At 42.2% G+C, this 18,655-nt stretch overlaps 1 protein-coding gene across 4 annotated transcripts in view; it reads left to right on the top strand.

Annotated features, from left to right (window-relative positions):
* The window catches only part of LOC126482322 (serine/threonine-protein kinase greatwall), a 118,552-nt gene that overhangs the window by 11,080 nt on the left and 88,817 nt on the right, over positions 1-18,655 (top strand). For 3 of the 4 annotated variants that reach the window (XM_050106366.1, XM_050106367.1, XM_050106365.1), the window contains exon 3: positions 12,718-12,818. In XM_050106366.1, the coding sequence (XP_049962323.1) occupies positions 12,718-12,818 (101 nt within the window). Of the gene's footprint in view, positions 1-12,396; positions 12,495-12,717; positions 12,819-18,655 lie in introns of those variants that run through there. The other variant, XM_050106368.1, reaches the window with a different exon arrangement.

Genomic DNA, 18,655 nt, shown 5'->3' with positions numbered 1-18,655 from the left:
TGCTGGGGTACAGTTTCGTGTCACTACAGTCAATGGTAAGCCCAACTCTTGCTTCAGTGCAACATCCAAGTGATGCGTTCCAGAGGAAATAGGAAAAATGCTCAGAAGATTTGCTAACTGAAAACAGTTCAGGTTACAGAATGAACCTTTACATGACTGGAGTCGATCACAGACAGATGAATTACTGTTAGAGCCATGGCAAATGACCCAGTTCAAATTCCAAACTGAATGCTGACTCTTACGAAAATCAGGAGAATGAGGCACTAAATTCAGTGTGATGTGCTCCCGCCATCTGCTGACTAGACAGCAACCTCCGGGCCAATGACCCATCACTCAGATGATGCTGTAGCACTTCCCACACTTTAAGTCCACAACTGGCATGCGCCTGGCTCTCGCTACATGGTCTACGTCACACTCTGTCGTCTAGTTCACCAATCATCACAGGCTCGCCCGGTGTGCGCTTAAAACTGCCATCCATGCTTGGTATCTCTGACCAAAGAACAAAATTTCATTGCGTAAAGGCATGCTGATGCCAGAAATTGATACAGTTGCATGTATGCATTGCAGAATAAGAACCCAAAATCTCATCACCGTATCAATTTCTTTGGCACTGTTTTGGCTATTATAATTATGTCTGTAGTTTGTTTTAAGTCTTCCTTGGTCTTGGGCAGCAATACCGGTGAACTGTTTGTTTTTAAAGTGTGACTAAGGCATTGTTGCAATAATTACATCTGACAGAAAGGCGAAAAGTCTTCCATTCGTCTCTTGATACTTTCTCGATGAAAAATTCGCCAATGTGCTGCAGTATTGTGAACGCTTTTGTATACTTAAAGCTCTATGTAACTGCATACAACCTTGTTGGGCTGAAAAACTGTTCCTTCTTCGAACAGAAAACTTACTTGGCCTTAATCCTTAAACTTTCAGATGACTGGACATTCAGCAGCATTCCTCAAAATCTTAGGAAGCTTTAAAGTCTGTTATTGTTATTCATTAGTAACCACTGAGTTCTTATTTTGTTCACCCAGTTTGTGGCATTGCAAACATGAATGAATTGAATAATTATATCACAAGAAACCCATATTCGACAGTGTTAGCAGTCTTCTTACAGTGCAGAAGGATTTTGCAGATCGAGAAATTTTTCAGCGTCATACTCATCCTTGGCTGCTTACACAGAGCAATTCCATGTGTTAGCAGAGGGAGGTGGGAACTACAGGCAAGTGCAGAGTCAGTTGAATTGGGGTGCATTAATAGTGTAACTGCTAAGGCCGTTCGCATATGGAGCACTTTCTTGTTGCATTTGTTGTGCTGGAATGCAAGTAAAGCTATGCGCAACCCGAAGATTGCTTTGAAAACAGCAGTGCTTTAATAGGCATCTTGTGTGTCTTTGCTTGGCTCCAATCTCTGAACTGACTTATACAGTCAAATAGAAGGGGACCAACAGTTCAGCATGTAGTCAAAAACACAATGCAACTTGACTTTGAATTTTTCTCATTGTTGGTGAAAGAAGCGATAAGCAACAGAAAAATCACAGGACCAATGGGGGATCATACCCCAAACCTTTTATCTTTATTGTCTGGAAAAACCCACTTTTTTACAACCTCCCCTATAGCTCTTGCACACAGCAAGTGTGCACCTTTGTTTGCTAGCTTCTTTAGCTTTACAAATTGCAATAAGTTTCCTTGATACTGATGTGCCCACTGAGCCACTGGGGCACATTTCTGTACAAACCATTAATAAGTTATTTATCAGATAGAAACTGCATGTAGCCAAGGGAACAAAAACACTAATTTTGAATCCTATACAAGGAGTAAACAAAGAAAAATACTGTGGCATGTTACGTTATTCGTTATTTAAGTTACGGACATTAAATAACAAATAATTATTTTGATTTATGGAGAGGAATAATCCCTTTACCCCTGAATACTTTATCGGAAAGTAGATCTGTCTGAATGATCTAATTATTCCAATAAGTATCCAGACAGAAATTTATTCGAATAATACCCATCACTACCTACCACTATACATTATTCTTCCTTTGTCTTTCCTCTCAGTGCAGTTGAAATAGTGCTATTAATTCACTTGCCTGATTTCTGTACTTCCTCTTCTTGTGAACTATAAACAAAGTTTACAACTATAATCGGTTATCATGATCTTCAGTGTAAATCAGTTTTGTTTGCTTTGTTGAAGGTATGTCTTGTCAGTCTGATTGTAGCTGCATACTGAATGTGAGCATTATCTCATCAGTTACTCATTCACATAAACTTACAATTCCACAGCTAAATCAATGACCTTCAGTTATAATCAGTATTTGATCATCAGATGAATTTTTCATTATACGTAATCGTACTCCGTCACTGTGTAATATTTGGTGAATCTCAGGACACAGTTTGCACATTCTCCATAGAAAACATGGAAAATAGAGAGCTGGAAAGAAATTCTAATTGTAAATGTATTCCAACACGTGCCAGGCCCATTACTGCCACTACATTGTGAGAAAGATATATAGAGGCTGTGTGGCAGGGCCACTCACTGAGGACATGCCGCATGATACCTAGTGCAGCAACCGCAGGCTGCCTGCTCTTGCAATGCCTGTGAAATAAGTGATAGGCAGTGAGCACTGTGGACGAAGTGCTTTGGTCCTTGGGGGGCTTACTAGTGCTACATTATTACCCTAGACAATTACTACCTCTCCGTACCAGCCATCCTGCCCTCCAACCCTCCCTCTGGTGACCCACAACCTTCTTTCCCTTGCCCACATCATCTGACAAATCAGTTCAGCCCAGTTGAGCTCCAGTGATGTCATGAGGTAGTCAGCCAGGATAAAATAGGCATGCAGTTTTATTTTTCAATCTCCTCCCCCCCCCCCCCCCCTCCCCCCACGCTTATACGGTATGGTGACTATGATGTCACTCATTACACTATCGAACAGACACAGTATTTAATTGCAGAAATAACTTGAAGCTAATGAGACAACCATGCGAATTACGGAGGTTTTGGGCTGAGTTGGACCAAATATAAACAAAGATATTCCAAAACAAATAAAAACACAAAAACAAGCAAACAACAAAATCACAATTTAAAAAATACTGATATTTCAAATATCACTTGAAGTGAGTGAGATCAAGTGAAATTTCTGTTATCTATTTTTTGTAGCTGTGTGGCTTGGTATTGTGGACTTTGTATCTCAAACAAAATCCACAGAATCACACACGAGTCGACAAACCTGGTACCTCAATCCCTATAAGAAGAAAATGCATCTGACACAATAGTAATACCTTCATCATCTAAACCCACTAATACCTGTATTGTCAGTCTCACCACCATTCTAAAAATGATATCAGATAACCCATACTCTGAAACTACAGCCACCAACACTCACATTCCCACAATACATTTACCCTTCCCAAACTTGTGCTTCCAAAATGCGGACTGAACAGCTTCAACTACAAACCTCTCTCTCCCTCTCTTCTGTCACCCTCCTCCAACTTTCTCCCATACTTGGTAAATTCTGTACATATATCCCTACAAAAGGAAAACCTGTCTCCCACATTCTGTCAATCTCATGAACACAAAACTCAATCGGTGAATGGTAGCAAAAATAATACAGAGTCCACCAAAAAAATGCATACATGCTTTAAGCAATGAAAAGTATTACTTATATCCTTATGTTACACTTAATAATTGATCACACATGTTGTACAACCTTCAGTGTAGCACATAGTTACTTTAAAAGTTCAAAATGTTCACTGTTGGTGGCTATACACATAACAAAATGACGAGCAGTCGGCGCAACTATGTCAGTCAGTGTTACATTGGAGATCGCTGCACATGTCGCTGTAATCCCCTGGCAAAGTTCCTCTGGCATGCGTCGACAGACGTTATCTTTCACAGTTCCCCAAAAGTAAAAGTCAATAGGTGTTAGGTATGGCGTCTGTGGAGGGAACTCAATGGGCCCTCTTCGTCCAGTCCAATGCCCTGGAAAATTTTCGTCCAGGAAACCTCTTACGGCTGGGCACTAGTGTGGGTGCGCCCCGTCTTGTTAGTAGAAGACCTCTTCATCAGCTCCATGAAGTGCACCTATACCTGGTAAAATTGATATGTGCAATGTTTCCAGGTACACTTCTCCAGTGCCAGCAGCATCAAAGAAAATGGGTCCTACTAAGCCCCTAGATGATAGTCCACACAAGTGAACCCCTGGTAGATTGACCACTTTATCCTCATTTTCCGGTGCCAGTACACTTTATTATCCCAATTCACAGTTACATTAAGTTTAAATTGTGCCTCGTCACTCCACACTATCTTCGTCACAAATTGTTCGTCATCAGTTACCATTTGCTCACACCATTTGCAAAATTGCATTCGGTGATCAGGATCGTCGTCATTAATCGTGTGTAGTAATCATGGAATGTAGACTTTCCACTTTGCAGCTTTCGGAATTCTTCGTACACTTGTACTGCTAACCCCCACTTCACATGCGCATTCCATAACAGATTTCAGAGGAGAATTAACGTAAGTTTCCAATATGAGAGCTGACAAAGCAGGACTTGTAGCTGTACGCTGTCTTCCAGATCTTTCTTCGTGAATATCACAAATCGTTCCATGCAATTCAAACTTGTCAATGATGCATTTAACTGTTGGGTGGGTTGGTGTTTCTGTTTCAAACTCCCATCTCCACAGACATTGCACTTCAATGGCATTATCAAACTTGAAAAACCACTTCACAATACATTTTCTTTCCTCGAATGTCAAGCGTGTTCCAGCCATCTTGTTTTCTCAATACCGAGATGATGATGTTAACATCTGTTGAACGAAAGACCATAGTACAACACACTCATAACTCAAATCGAACAATATCTATATCTTGATAGAGCCTGAGAAAGAGTTTATTCATTTTTCTGGCGGACTCTGCATGTCCCGAATGGCCAGTTGAGAGTTATCAAGCCAGGAACCCCTCTGGATGGAATGCCATATGTTTCCACCTGATAGCGCCACATATAGTGGTGCCTGGTCCGAGGTGCAGCAACTTTGGTCAGTCTCATTCCTCCTCCACAAATGTAACACATCACTACTCAGTAATTAAACCAAATAACTTTAGGAATTTAGTCATTGTCAGCATTGCCCCATTTCTGGCGGACTCTGCATGTCCCGAATGGCCAGTTGAGAGTAATCAAGCCAGGAACCCCTCTGGATGGAATGCTATATGTTTCCACCTGATAGCGCCACATATAGTGGTGCCTGGTCAGAGGTGCAGCAACTTTGGTCAGTCTCATTCCTCCTCCACAAATGTGACACATCACTACTCAGTAATTAAACCAAATAACTTTAGGAATTTAGTCATTGTCAGCATACTGTCCCCCATTGCCCCATTTCTGGCGGACTCTGCATGTCCCGAATGGCCAGTTGAGAGTTATCAAGCCAGGAACCCCTCTGGATGGAATGCCATATGTTTCCACCTGATAGCGCCACATATAGTGGTGCCTGGTCCGAGGTGCAGCAACTTTGGTCAGTCTCATTCCTCCTCCACAAATGTGACACATCACTACTCAGTAATTAAACCAAATAACTTTAGGAATTTAGTCATTGTCAGCATACTGTCCCCCATTGCCCCATTTCTGGCGGACTCTGCATGTCCCGAATGGCCAGTTGAGAGTTATCAAGCCAGGAACCCTTCTGGATGGAATGCCATATGTTTCCACCTGATAGCGCCACATATAGTGGTGCCTGGTCCGAGGTGCAGCAACTTTGGTCAGTCTCATTCCTCCTCCACAAATGTGACACATCACTACTCAGTAATTAAACCAAATAACTTTAGGAATTTAGTCATTGTCAGCATACTGTCCCCCATTGCCCCATTTCTGGCGGACTCTGCATGTCCCGAATGGCCAGTTGAGAGTTATCAAGCCAGGAACCCTTCTGGATGGAATGCCATATGTTTCCACCTGATAGCGCCACATATAGTGGTGCCTGGTCCGAGGTGCAGCAACTTTGGTCAGTCTCATTCCTCCTCCACAAATGTGACACATCACTACTCAGTAATTAAACCAAATAACTTTAGGAATTTAGTCATTGTCAGCATACTGTCCCCCATTGCCCCATTTCTGGCGGACTCTGCATGTCCCGAATGGCCAGTTGAGAGTTATCAAGCCAGGAACCCCTCTGGATGGAATGCCATATGTTTCCACCTGATAGCGCCACATATAGTGGTGCCTGGTCCGAGGTGCAGCAACTTTGGTCAGTCTCATTCCTCCTCCACAAATGTGACACATCACTACTCAGTAATTAAACCAAATAACTTTAGGAATTTAGTCATTGTCAGCATACTGTCCCCCATTGCCCCATTTCTGGCGGACTCTGCATGTCCCGAATGGCCAGTTGAGAGTTATCAAGCCAGGAACCCCTCTGGATGGAATGCCATATGTTTCCACCTGATAGCGCCACATATAGTGGTGCCTGGTCCGAGGTGCAGCAACTTTGGTCAGTCTCATTCCTCCTCCACAAATGTGACACATCACTACTCAGTAATTAAACCAAATAACTTTAGGAATTTAGTCATTGTCAGCATACTGTCCCCCATTGCCCCATTTCTGGCGGACTCTGCATGTCCCGAATGGCCAGTTGAGAGTTATCAAGCCAGGAACCCCTCTGGATGGAATGCCATATGTTTCCACCTGATGGCGCCACATGTAGTGGTGCCTGGTCCGAGGTGCAGCAACTTTGGTCAGTCTCATTCCTCCTCCACAAATGTGACACATCACTACTCAGTAATTAAACCAAATAACTTTAGGAATTTAGTCATTGTCAGCATACTGTCCCCCATTGCCCCATTTCTGGCAGACTCTGCATGTCCCGAATGGCCAGTTGAGAGTTATCAAGCCAGGAACCCCTCTGGATGGAATGCCATATGTTTCTACCTGATAGCGCCACATATAGTGGTGCCTGGTCCGAGGTGCAGCAACTTTGGTCAGTCTCATTCCTCCTCCACAAATGTGACACATCACTACTCAGTAATTAAACCAAATAACTTTAGGAATTTAGTCATTGTCAGCATACTGTCCCCCATTGCCCCATTTCTGGCGGACTCTGCATGTCCCGAATGGCCAGTTGAGAGTTATCAAGCCAGGAACCCCTCTGGATGGAATGCCATATGTTTCCACCTGATAGCGCCACATATAGTGGTGCCTGGTCCGAGGTGCAGCAACTTTGGTCAGTCTCATTCCTCCTCCACAAATGTGACACATCACTACTCAGTAATTAAACCAAATAACTTTAGGAATTTAGTCATTGTCAGCATACTGTCCCCCATTGCCCCATTTCTGGCGGACTCTGCATGTCCCGAATGGCCAGTTGAGAGTTATCAAGCCAGGAACCCTTCTGGATGGAATGCCATATGTTTCCACCTGATAGCGCCACATATAGTGGTGCCTGGTCCGAGGTGCAGCAACTTTGGTCAGTCTCATTCCTCCTCCACAAATGTGACACATCACTACTCAGTAATTAAACCAAATAACTTTAGGAATTTAGTCATTGTCAGCATACTGTCCCCCATTGCCCCATTTCTGGCGGACTCTGCATGTCCCGAATGGCCAGTTGAGAGTTATCAAGCCAGGAACCCCTCTGGATGGAATGCCATATGTTTCCACCTGATAGCGCCACATATAGTGGTGCCTGGTCCGAGGTGCAGCAACTTTGGTCAGTCTCATTCCTCCTCCACAAATGTGACACATCACTACTCAGTAATTAAACCAAATAACTTTAGGAATTTAGTCATTGTCAGCATTGCCCCATTTCTGGCGGACTCTGCATGTCCCGAATGGCCAGTTGAGAGTAATCAAGCCAGGAACCCCTCTGGATGGAATGCTATATGTTTCCACATGATAGCGCCACATATAGTGGTGCCTGGTCAGAGGTGCAGCAACTTTGGTCAGTCTCATTCCTCCTCCACAAATGTGACACATCACTACTCAGTAATTAAACCAAATAACTTTAGGAATTTAGTCATTATCAGCATACTGTCCCCCATTGCCCCATTTCTGGCAGACTCTGCATGTCCCGAATGGCCAGTTGAGAGTAATCAAGCCAGGAACCCTTCTGGATGGAATGCCATATGTTTCCACCTGATAGCGCCACATATAGTGGTGCCTGGTCCGAGGTGCAGCAACTTTGGTCAGTCTCATTCCTCCTCCACAAATGTGACACATCACTACTCAGTAATTAAACCAAATAACTTTAGGAATTTAGTCATTGTCAGCATACTGTCCCCCATTGCCCCATTTCTGGCGGACTCTGCATGTCCCGAATGGCCAGTTGAGAGTTATCAAGCCAGGAACCCCTCTGGATGGAATGCCATATGTTTCCACCTGATAGCGCCACATATAGTGGTGCCTGGTCCGAGGTGCAGCAACTTTGGTCAGTCTCATTCCTCCTCCACAAATGTGACACATCACTACTCAGTAATTAAACCAAATAACTGTAGGAATTAAGTCATTGTCAGCATACTGTCCCCCATTGCCCCATTTCTGGCGGACTCTGCATGTCCCGAATGGCCAGTTGAGAGTTATCAAGCCAGGAACCCCTCTGGAGGGAATGCCATATGTTTCTACCTGATAGCGCCACATATAGTGGTGCCTGGTCCGAGGTGCAGCAACTTTGGTCAGTCTCATTCCTCCTCCACAAATGTGACACATCACTACTCAGTAATTAAACCAAATAACTTTAGGAATTTAGTCATTGTCAGCATACTGTCCCCCATTGCCCCATTTCTGGCGGACTCTGCATGTCCCGAATGGCCAGTTGAGAGTTATCAAGCCAGGAACCCCTCTGGATGGAATGCTATATGTTTCCACCTGATAGCGCCACATATAGTGGTGCCTGGTCAGAGGTGCAGCAACTTTGGTCAGTCTCATTCCTCCTCCACAAATGTGACACATCACTACTCAGTAATTAAACCAAATAACTTTAGGAATTTAGTCATTATCAGCATACTGTCCCCCATTGCCCCATTTCTGGCAGACTCTGCATGTCCCGAATGGCCAGTTGAGAGTTATCAAGCCAGGAACCCTTCTGGATGGAATGCCATATGTTTCCACCTGATAGCGCCACATATAGTGGTGCATGGTCTGAGGTGCAGCAACTTTGGTCAGTCTCATTCCTCCTCCACAAATGTGACACATCACTACTCAGTAATTAAACCAAATAACTTTAGGAATTTAGTCATTGTCAGCATACTGTCCCCCATTGCCCCATTTCTGGCGGACTCTGCATGTCCCGAATGGCCAGTTGAGAGTTATCAAGCCAGGAACCCCTCTGGATGGAATGCCATATGTTTCCACCTGATAGCGCCACATATAGTGGTGCCTGGTCCGAGGTGCAGCAACTTTGGTCAGTCTCATTCCTCCTCCACAAATGTGACACATCACTACTCAGTAATTAAACCAAATAACTTTAGGAATTTAGTCATTGTCAGCATTGCCCCATTTCTGGCGGACTCTGCATGTCCCGAATGGCCAGTTGAGAGTAATCAAGCCAGGAACCCCTCTGGATGGAATGCTATATGTTTCCACATGATAGCGCCACATATAGTGGTGCCTGGTCAGAGGTGCAGCAACTTTGGTCAGTCTCATTCCTCCTCCACAAATGTGACACATCACTACTCAGTAATTAAACCAAATAACTTTAGGAATTTAGTCATTATCAGCATACTGTCCCCCATTGCCCCATTTCTGGCAGACTCTGCATGTCCCGAATGGCCAGTTGAGAGTAATCAAGCCAGGAACCCTTCTGGATGGAATGCCATATGTTTCCACCTGATAGCGCCACATATAGTGGTGCCTGGTCCGAGGTGCAGCAACTTTGGTCAGTCTCATTCCTCCTCCACAAATGTGACACATCACTACTCAGTAATTAAACCAAATAACTTTAGGAATTAAGTCATTGTCAGCATACTGTCCCCCATTGCCCCATTTCTGGCAGACTCTGCATGTCCCGAATGGCCAGTTGAGAGTTATCAAGCCAGGAACCCCTCTGGAGGGAATGCCATATGTTTCTACCTGATAGCGCCACATATAGTGGTGCCTGGTCCGAGGTGCAGCAACTTTGGTCAGTCTCATTCCTCCTCCACAAATGTGACACATCACTACTCAGTAATTAAACCAAATAACTTTAGGAATTTAGTCATTGTCAGCATACTGTCCCCCATTGCCCCATTTCTGGCGGACTCTGCATGTCCCGAATGGCCAGTTGAGAGTTATCAAGCCAGGAACCCCTCTGGATGGAATGCTATATGTTTCCACCTGATAGCGCCACATATAGTGGTGCATGGTCAGAGGTGCAGCAACTTTGGTCAGTCTCATTCCTCCTCCACAAATGTGACACATCACTACTCAGTAATTAAACCAAATAACTTTAGGAATTTAGTCATTATCAGCATACTGTCCCCCATTGCCCCATTTCTGGCAGACTCTGCATGTCCCGAATGGCCAGTTGAGAGTTATCAAGCCAGGAACCCTTCTGGATGGAATGCCATATGTTTCCACCTGATAGCGCCACATATAGTGGTGCATGGTCCGAGGTGCAGCAACTTTGGTCAGTCTCATTCCTCCTCCACAAATGTGACACATCACTACTCAGTAATTAAACCAAATAACTTTAGGAATTTAGTCATTGTCAGCATTGCCCCATTTCTGGCGGACTCTGCATGTCCCGAATGGCCAGTTGAGAGTTATCAAGCCAGGAACTCCTCTGGATGGAATGCTATATGTTTCCACCTGATAGCGCCACATATAGTGGTGCCTGGTCAGAGGTGCAGCAACTTTGGTCAGTCTCATTCCTCCTCCACAAATGTGACACATCACTACTCAGTAATTAAACCAAATAACTTTAGGAATTTAGTCATTGTCAGCATTGCCCCATTTCTGGCGGACTCTGCATGTCCCGAATGGCCAGTTGAGAGTTATCAAGCCAGGAACCCCTCTGGATGGAATGCTATATGTTTCCACCTGATAGCGCCACATATAGTGGTGCCTGGTCAGAGGTGCAGCAACTTTGGTCAGTCTCATTCCTCCTCCACAAATGTGACACATCACTACTCAGTAATTAAACCAAATAACTTTAGGAATTTAGTCATTGTCAGCATACTGTCCCCCATTGCCACATGGCAGAATCTGCCCATGAACAAAGTTGTTTTTTTATTATATCATGTACTTATGTTCTGTAGAATCTAAGTAAACTATGCTTTGCTTTGAGCAGCTGTCATCTAGAGAAACTATTTTACTTATCAATGTGGGGATTGCGGGCTACTTACAGCATCCATTCACTGATTCATTGCATGTCATAAAACAAATAGCAATTTGGCTGACTATCTCTCTCTCTCTCTCTCTCTCTCTCTCTCTCTCTCTCTTCCCCCCCCCCCCCCCCCTCTCCCTCCATTAGCAAAAACTGATTGCTTCCGGTACAGTGTGTTTTTATGATAAGCGAAGTATATTAAAGAGCCTTCAGCTCTGTTTGCAATTACATTTATGGTATGTTCAGCATTGTGCTATTATCTGGTGTGCTTATTCAATAATGAAATCTCATTATATGATTGTTTTCATGATAAGTGTTAGAAACTGTGTTTTGTGTATAAAGTCCAGTAACTAATTTCATTAACAATGGTATGAGAATTAACCTTTTTAATCATTATTAGCACCAGATAGGGTGGCTGAAGTGACGCATACTGTAGTTGTCATATCCACAGTTAACAAAAAACAAAACATAAAATCAAATTTTTAACTACAAAGCAACGCACTTCACCAATAATTTCAAACCCAAAAATGAATCTAGTGCTCACAACTGCCAACACTGGTAACTCACTAACAAACTAGTGCCAACTCTTCCAACATTATTCTCACAAACAGCCAATGAATCACTAACATACTTTGCCAACAATTAAGGTTTTGATTTGGGATGAATTGCAGGGAACTTGTTGCCTTTATTGTGATGAAAGTGCCACAAAGCTACAGTTACCAGCATGCATTTTTTCTATTAATTCAGAATATGACACTGTACATCTGACACAAAGTGTTCGCTGGAAATAATCAGTTTGTGTTGCTTCTGGCCTTGTGTATCTTATACTGAGGGTGTGGTGAATATTGTTTATAGCTGTTCTGTAACGATTCATTTATGGTACTGTGGTATTTCCAGTTTATAGTGTAGTGTTGCTTTGTGTATTCCACATTACATTTTTGTGTATTTTGTGGTATATGAAATAAGTAATTATTTTTCCTTTTTAGGCATGTGCTTTTAGATTGTTCCTCCACCTGTTCTGTGCAAATGAATTCCTTGTAGACCATAACAACATCTTTCTAATTTGAATGTCCAGGAACAAATATAAAATATTTGAAATTCTTCATGCACTAAAATAACAATAGTGCTCTCTAAAGTACCAATTGATACAACAACAGAGAACAGATTTTTGCTTAGAACTATGAGCTTTAAGGTCTGGTTCACCCCAGTGTAAAGTAAGTCCAAGCAGCTAAATAGCATATCAAACAAATATTGTCAAGATTTTTTTGGCTTGTTTTCTGTGTCAACATTTGATTTCGCATGATTAAAATGCAGTGCTTTCCCTTGTTTGCTGTTTAAATTCAGTAACTTAGAATGCACTTGACATTTTTGCTGAAAGTTTGGAGGCATATATTTTATACACTGGTTCTAATGTCATCAATGCAATTTTTTTTCCAGGAAAGTTTTCTTGGGTTGTAAAAAGTCAAACCCTGACAAAATGTATGCTATAAAAGTTGTGAACAAATCAGAAATTATAAACAAGAATATGGTTGGCCAAGGTATGTAGACTTTCTCTTCATCCTTTGTGATCAGTCTCTCTTCCTAAATTGTCTGTTTGCCTTTCTTCTATTCTCCTGTTACATTCCGTACATCCATTTATCACTACTCTCACTTCCATCCCCACCACACCCAAAAGCTTGTTCATCCTCTTTCAGTTATTTCTCATCTATTGTGTCTTTTTAAATGTTCTATTGGTGTTACTTCTCATCTTTGTGCCTCAGTCAATTTACTTTTAATATTACTTATGTCAAAATACCCACTGAACAGTGTTCTTAATGTGCAACAAAGTATAACACTACTTAAAATTCCATGTACCTCAGCATCTTTCTAAATGTATTTACATTTTAAAGGAACAATGGTGAATTAAAATTTTTCACCCAGGTGACTGTAATTTGGTTGTTACTGTTGACGTTGTAAAATAAACAGAAAATTATAAATGAGATGTGGAAGGAAATAAAAGTTCCCAAATATTATGCACATGTGTTCTGAAGCCCAAACTTGTTAAAATGACTTAGTAAATAGTGTAAATGAAATTAGAATGTATATTACTGTTTATGTCTTCAACAAAGGTACAGCTGGAAGTCTTCATTGTTCTGCAATTTTTGTTTATGTTGATTAGGGAATTACAGAAGGAAAAAACCTAGTTATGTTAAAGCCAACTCACAGTAGCTGTTCAATTCCTGCTGAATGACATTAAAAAAATCTACCACTTAAACTAAATTTTGGATAATTTATACTACATACACATAATATATTCCATATCTTAGTCTTCGTCTAAACAGAATAAGTATGTATGTATATGTAGTGCTGTGCACTATGATGTTATCCCTTATGCATTTCACATAATTTTTCTCAGTAAATTACTGTATTGTCTTACTGTCTTTCCGTTTGCTCCATTACTTGCAATATGGTGCTGAGACAGAAATGAACTTAGAATGATTTGACACTAGAACAAAAGGAGCAAGTTCTACATATTGTCGACAGTGGAGAAAAGCCGAAGACACATGTTGTAGAATGCTACTACTCTCATTGATAATAGGTTCAAGACAGAAAATGGAGGCAAGCCTGGCAAGCTCACCATTTAGTGGCAATAGCAAGTGCATGAGAGCCAGACAGACGTGAGGAAGTGGAGGAGTTGCTGTTTGAATGGTTACAACATATGCACTTATAGCAAACTTCATTCTCTGGCCGCATGCTTGAAGGAAAGGCTCCTGAAATTGCCCAGAAAAGGGAATTTCTAGGTTTGAGTGTCCTGAGAGCTGGCTATGGTGTTTTCTGAAAAGGCATAAAGTAAGTGCTGTAAGTGTCCATGGGGAGGCACAAGAGTAAAAGAGGAAGATGCCAATGAGTGGACATGGGAATTTCAATCCAAGCTCTCTCATTTGTATCACCCAAGAGATGTGTTGAATAAGCATGAAGCTGGCATTTCCTGCAACTTGGTGTCTGGAAAAACACTATATGTCAATGGTTAAAACTATCATGGATGAAATCTCTGCAAGGAGAGACTGAAAATCGTCTTAGGTTGTAATTCAGATCGTTCTGAGACGTCATACCCTTAGTGATTGAAAAATACAAAAACCCACATTGTTTAAAAAATGGAAACCTACTCAATCTGCCCTACCACTACGAGATCAACAATAAAGGTAGGACGACCAAATCTATCTTTTGTAGCTCGCTGTTGAAGGTTCAGCGACAAATGTCTGCAAGGAAGAAAAGTATTTTGCTAGATTTGGACCATTGCTTGGTACAATAGTTTGATAACTTGGAACTTATGTACCTAGAAATTGTCTTGTTATCAGGTAACATCCCGAGTGGTCTGCAACCATTGGATCAAGGAATAATTGCCTCAGTGAAGTGTAATTACAGATGTCGACTTGTTAAAGCTGTGTAACTGAACTGCAAGAAACAGTTCCACATTTGAATGTACTGCAGGCTATCTGTAACATATCTGCTGCTTGGGGTGAAGTTACAACAGACACCATATCTAACCCTTCTAGGAAATCCTGGACAGCAACCAATAACGCCGTTGAAACTGAAGGGGAAATTGATTATGTAACATCTGTAATTACTCTTAATGTGGTTACAGCTTTGGTATGTTCCCTCTTTAACCATAATTAGGGAAGAATGGATGACATCTGTCCTGCTGGAGAGCCAGTTGTTAGTTCGGCCGATGATGCAGGAATATGAAAATATGACACTGCCACCTGTTGCTGAAGTTGCAATTACAGTCGTTATTTTTGAGAGATTTGCAGCTCCTTCTGTTGTCTCTGTTGCATTTCATGCTGCTCTGGGCTGGTATCTTTGTGGAATGCCATAATATTACAACCAACAGTCTGACATACAATAGTTAATGATTCTGTTTCAAATTAATGTATATGGAAGTAAAATACGTAATGGATAAGGTTTGTTGTAGACTACAACATGTTTTCTGATTAAATCCTAATGTATTAAAAAACAGTATGCGAAAGTGTTTCTCACTATTATCATTTGTTGTATTACATAACACATTAATTCAATAGGTACAATATTGTTCCACAATGTGTATATATACATACACTTCTGCAATGAAACAAATGCCAGAAGTACTGTTGTACATATACAGTGTAGTTATTTCTCTTTTTTTTTGGAGGTAATGAAAATACAGCACCCTCACTCATTGGAACCCTCAACAAGAGAAAAAGTGAACTCAATGTTGTATTTTTTTTTAACTCATTAATTCAAACTCTGTTAAACCGAATTCGTAATTTTTCAGTCCCTTGACAATTGGCTAAACGGGGCTCTACAGTATAAAATTTATGACACAATCACTTTTTACGACACTGTCATAGAAAGCATTGTGGAGAAGTTTTGTCTTTCTGAAACTGAAAGCTAAAGATCTTGGGAACATGATTAAAACTGACTTCAACAAGAAATGTTTACATTTGAGTGACAGGAATGGCATCCAGCTGTCATCTACCATTGACATCGCCGAATCCAATAGAGATAGGCGTAATTCCTGATTATGCAAGAATAAAGATAAATAATTCTTTACATTGTTCTAAGAGTCAAACACAGCTGCGAGTTAAGGTGGATAAAAGCTATGTTGAAAGAGTCCTATAATACACAACAACTCTCGAGCAAAAAAATGAGTGGCACCTATCGCGCAGTGAGAGTGCTATGCTAGTACCAGCACAGTTTTCTGTGTGGAATACGGTTAAATGATCAAGTGCATGACACAGTGCAACACAAAAGACCACTTTTTTGATATCCGGTAACTGACTCCTATTGCGACATGTAAGTTTGAAATTTGGCTCAACGGTGGCTGCAACCTTCCTCTGTAATGGAGCAAAAGTGTGGTGCTCTGTGAACTCGTGCAAAAAAAAAAAAAAGGGGGAGGGGGCAGAACTCAGAAGTTCATGTGACACATAAGATGGGAAAATGATGTTACATTGGCACGAGGTTTCACCACAATTCTGTCCAACATCACTGTAGATGTGTCACATGATGGGAAGGTCATCGCACCCCCTCTTACCCACATTTCACCACTTTCGACACCTCAGCACAGTGACTACCAGTGTTGAAACCACACGGCTTTCTTATGGGTGACCGAGGAAAAGATTTCAGGCATACCACTTATCAGAAAGCCCTTAGCTGGTGGCATTAAGGGTGTGAGTGAAACCACCCCTTTCCTTGGGGGGGGGGGGGGGCTAACTCCTGCACATTTTGTGGTCGAAAACAACGGTTCTCAGTGTGATGAGCAACAGGACGATGTTCTGGACAATGTTAGACACTGCTGCCACACCTGTGCTCTTCAGATGTACTTGGACACTGTGGGGTTGCTTCTCCATTGAATGTGACCTAACCCCTTTGGAGTGCAGTGCAACCGCAATTTTTGCTCTCATGTACGCATGAGAACCACTGCGGACCATTCAAAATCATTCAACGAATGTGGCTTGATCATGGAGGGGTGCGACATTAACACATACATGAATACAATGGCAAAGGGTCCCCTAAGACACTACACCCCCCCCCCCCCTCCCGCCCTTTTTCCTGCCATGTTGGTAAAGCAGTCAGTGGCACCTGCCCGCATTTATCAAGACTTTTAAAAATATGAATTTTCAGAGAAAACCTTTGAAGTAGTCCTAGACGCCTGCAAGACTGGCAACTGAGATCAGAAGGGTGTCAAGTGGTTGCCTGCCTGGAGCATATGTTAAAGATGTTTGCAGCAAAACTGTATTTAGGATATTAGTCTATAATTTGGCCAACTTGTCTTGCGTAGTGACCTGTCTCCCTGTAGTGACCACAATCTGTGGACAAAAGATGGAGAGACATTGGTATCTGTAGCAATGCGGCGGAAAGTCCATCCTTCTTGGGTCAGACTGACTGTCTTCGCAGCTTGCATTGCATTAAGATGTCATATTGTATTGCACAGTTGAATACAGCATCCACAAATGACAACCGCCGCTTGTGTACCTCACTAAAGAACACTGGGGTACCAGTACTCACTTCCAGGGTCACCTGATACTATAACGCGTAACACAGCTGATCGAAGGCAAATGACTTTAGTTGCTGCATACATTGAAAGTGACGATATCAGGCTAACAGATATGCTGAATTGCAAATAGGCACAACAAAAAGACTGTCACAAATAAAGCTTTCGGCCAATAAGGCCTTCGTCAGAAATAGAAAAAAAAAACACACACATGTATGACTGCAGTCTCAGGCAACTGAGGTCACATTGTGAGCAGCAGCACCAGTGCTTGATGGGAGTGGCAACTGAGTGGGGGTATGGAGGCGGCTGGGGCGGGGAGGGGTGCGGGTCAGTGAAGTGCTGCTGGGGAACACACAGGGACAAGGTGGAGACAGGGTAGAGCACATACGTGCAGTTGGGAGGTTAGATGGAGGGCAGGGAAGAGGTGGGGAGGGTGAGGGTGGGGGTAGTGGAAAAGGAGAGAATTAAAAAGACTGGGTGTGATGGTGGAATGAGAGCTGTGTAGTGCTGGAATGGGAACAGGGAAGGGGCTGGATGGGTGAGGACAATGACTAACAAATGTTGAGATCAGGAGGGTTATGGGAATGTATGATATATTGCAGGGAAAGCTCCCACCTGTGCAATTCAGAAAAGCTGTTGTTGGTGGCACAGGCTGCGAAACAGCCATTGAAATGAAGAAAGTCATATTTGGCAGTGTGCTCAGCAAAAGTGTGGTCCTCTTGTTTCTTGGCAACAGTTTGTTGGTGGCTATTCATGTGGACAGACAGCTTGTTTGTTGTCAATCCCACATAGAATGCAGCACAGTGGTTGCAGCTTAGCTTGTAGATCACATGACTGGTTTCACAGGTAACAATGCCTTTGATGGGATAAGTGATGTTTGTGACCGGACTGGAGTAGGTGGTGGGAGGATGTATGGGACAGGTCCTGCATTGAGACACTTGCAGGGTCCAATTCCTACCTCTTGCCAATGTAGAAATCTACATTCATACTTACATGTTTCATTGACATTGACCATTTTACCTTATTACATTGAGTCTGGTTTTATCCAGTGAAATTGGTGTTTTATATTTGTAACACCTTGCTTTGATTTTAGTGCAAGAAGTGTCAGCACATTGTTAGGACTGTGGATTGTAAAGACTAAGTGGCTTGAGAGAAATGACAGGTTAGAGTATTACACTGAACATAACATAATGCATCGGAGTTAACTATTTGGGCAGGCATACCACTTACTGTTGATTGTGTCTCATCTTCATAAAGAAAAGAAATATGGTAGCTGACAGTTAGCAGGTCACATATTTTAAAACCAATAAAATGTGTAAGGCCATCCAGCTACTGTAATTTGCAACAACATGAGTTTCACAAATT

The sequence above is a fragment of the Schistocerca serialis genome, chromosome 5 (genome assembly GCF_023864345.2).
Source record: "Schistocerca serialis cubense isolate TAMUIC-IGC-003099 chromosome 5, iqSchSeri2.2, whole genome shotgun sequence".
Classification (NCBI taxonomy): domain Eukaryota; kingdom Metazoa; phylum Arthropoda; class Insecta; order Orthoptera; family Acrididae; genus Schistocerca; species Schistocerca serialis.
This window is presented reverse-complemented; position numbering and strand designations above follow the sequence as displayed.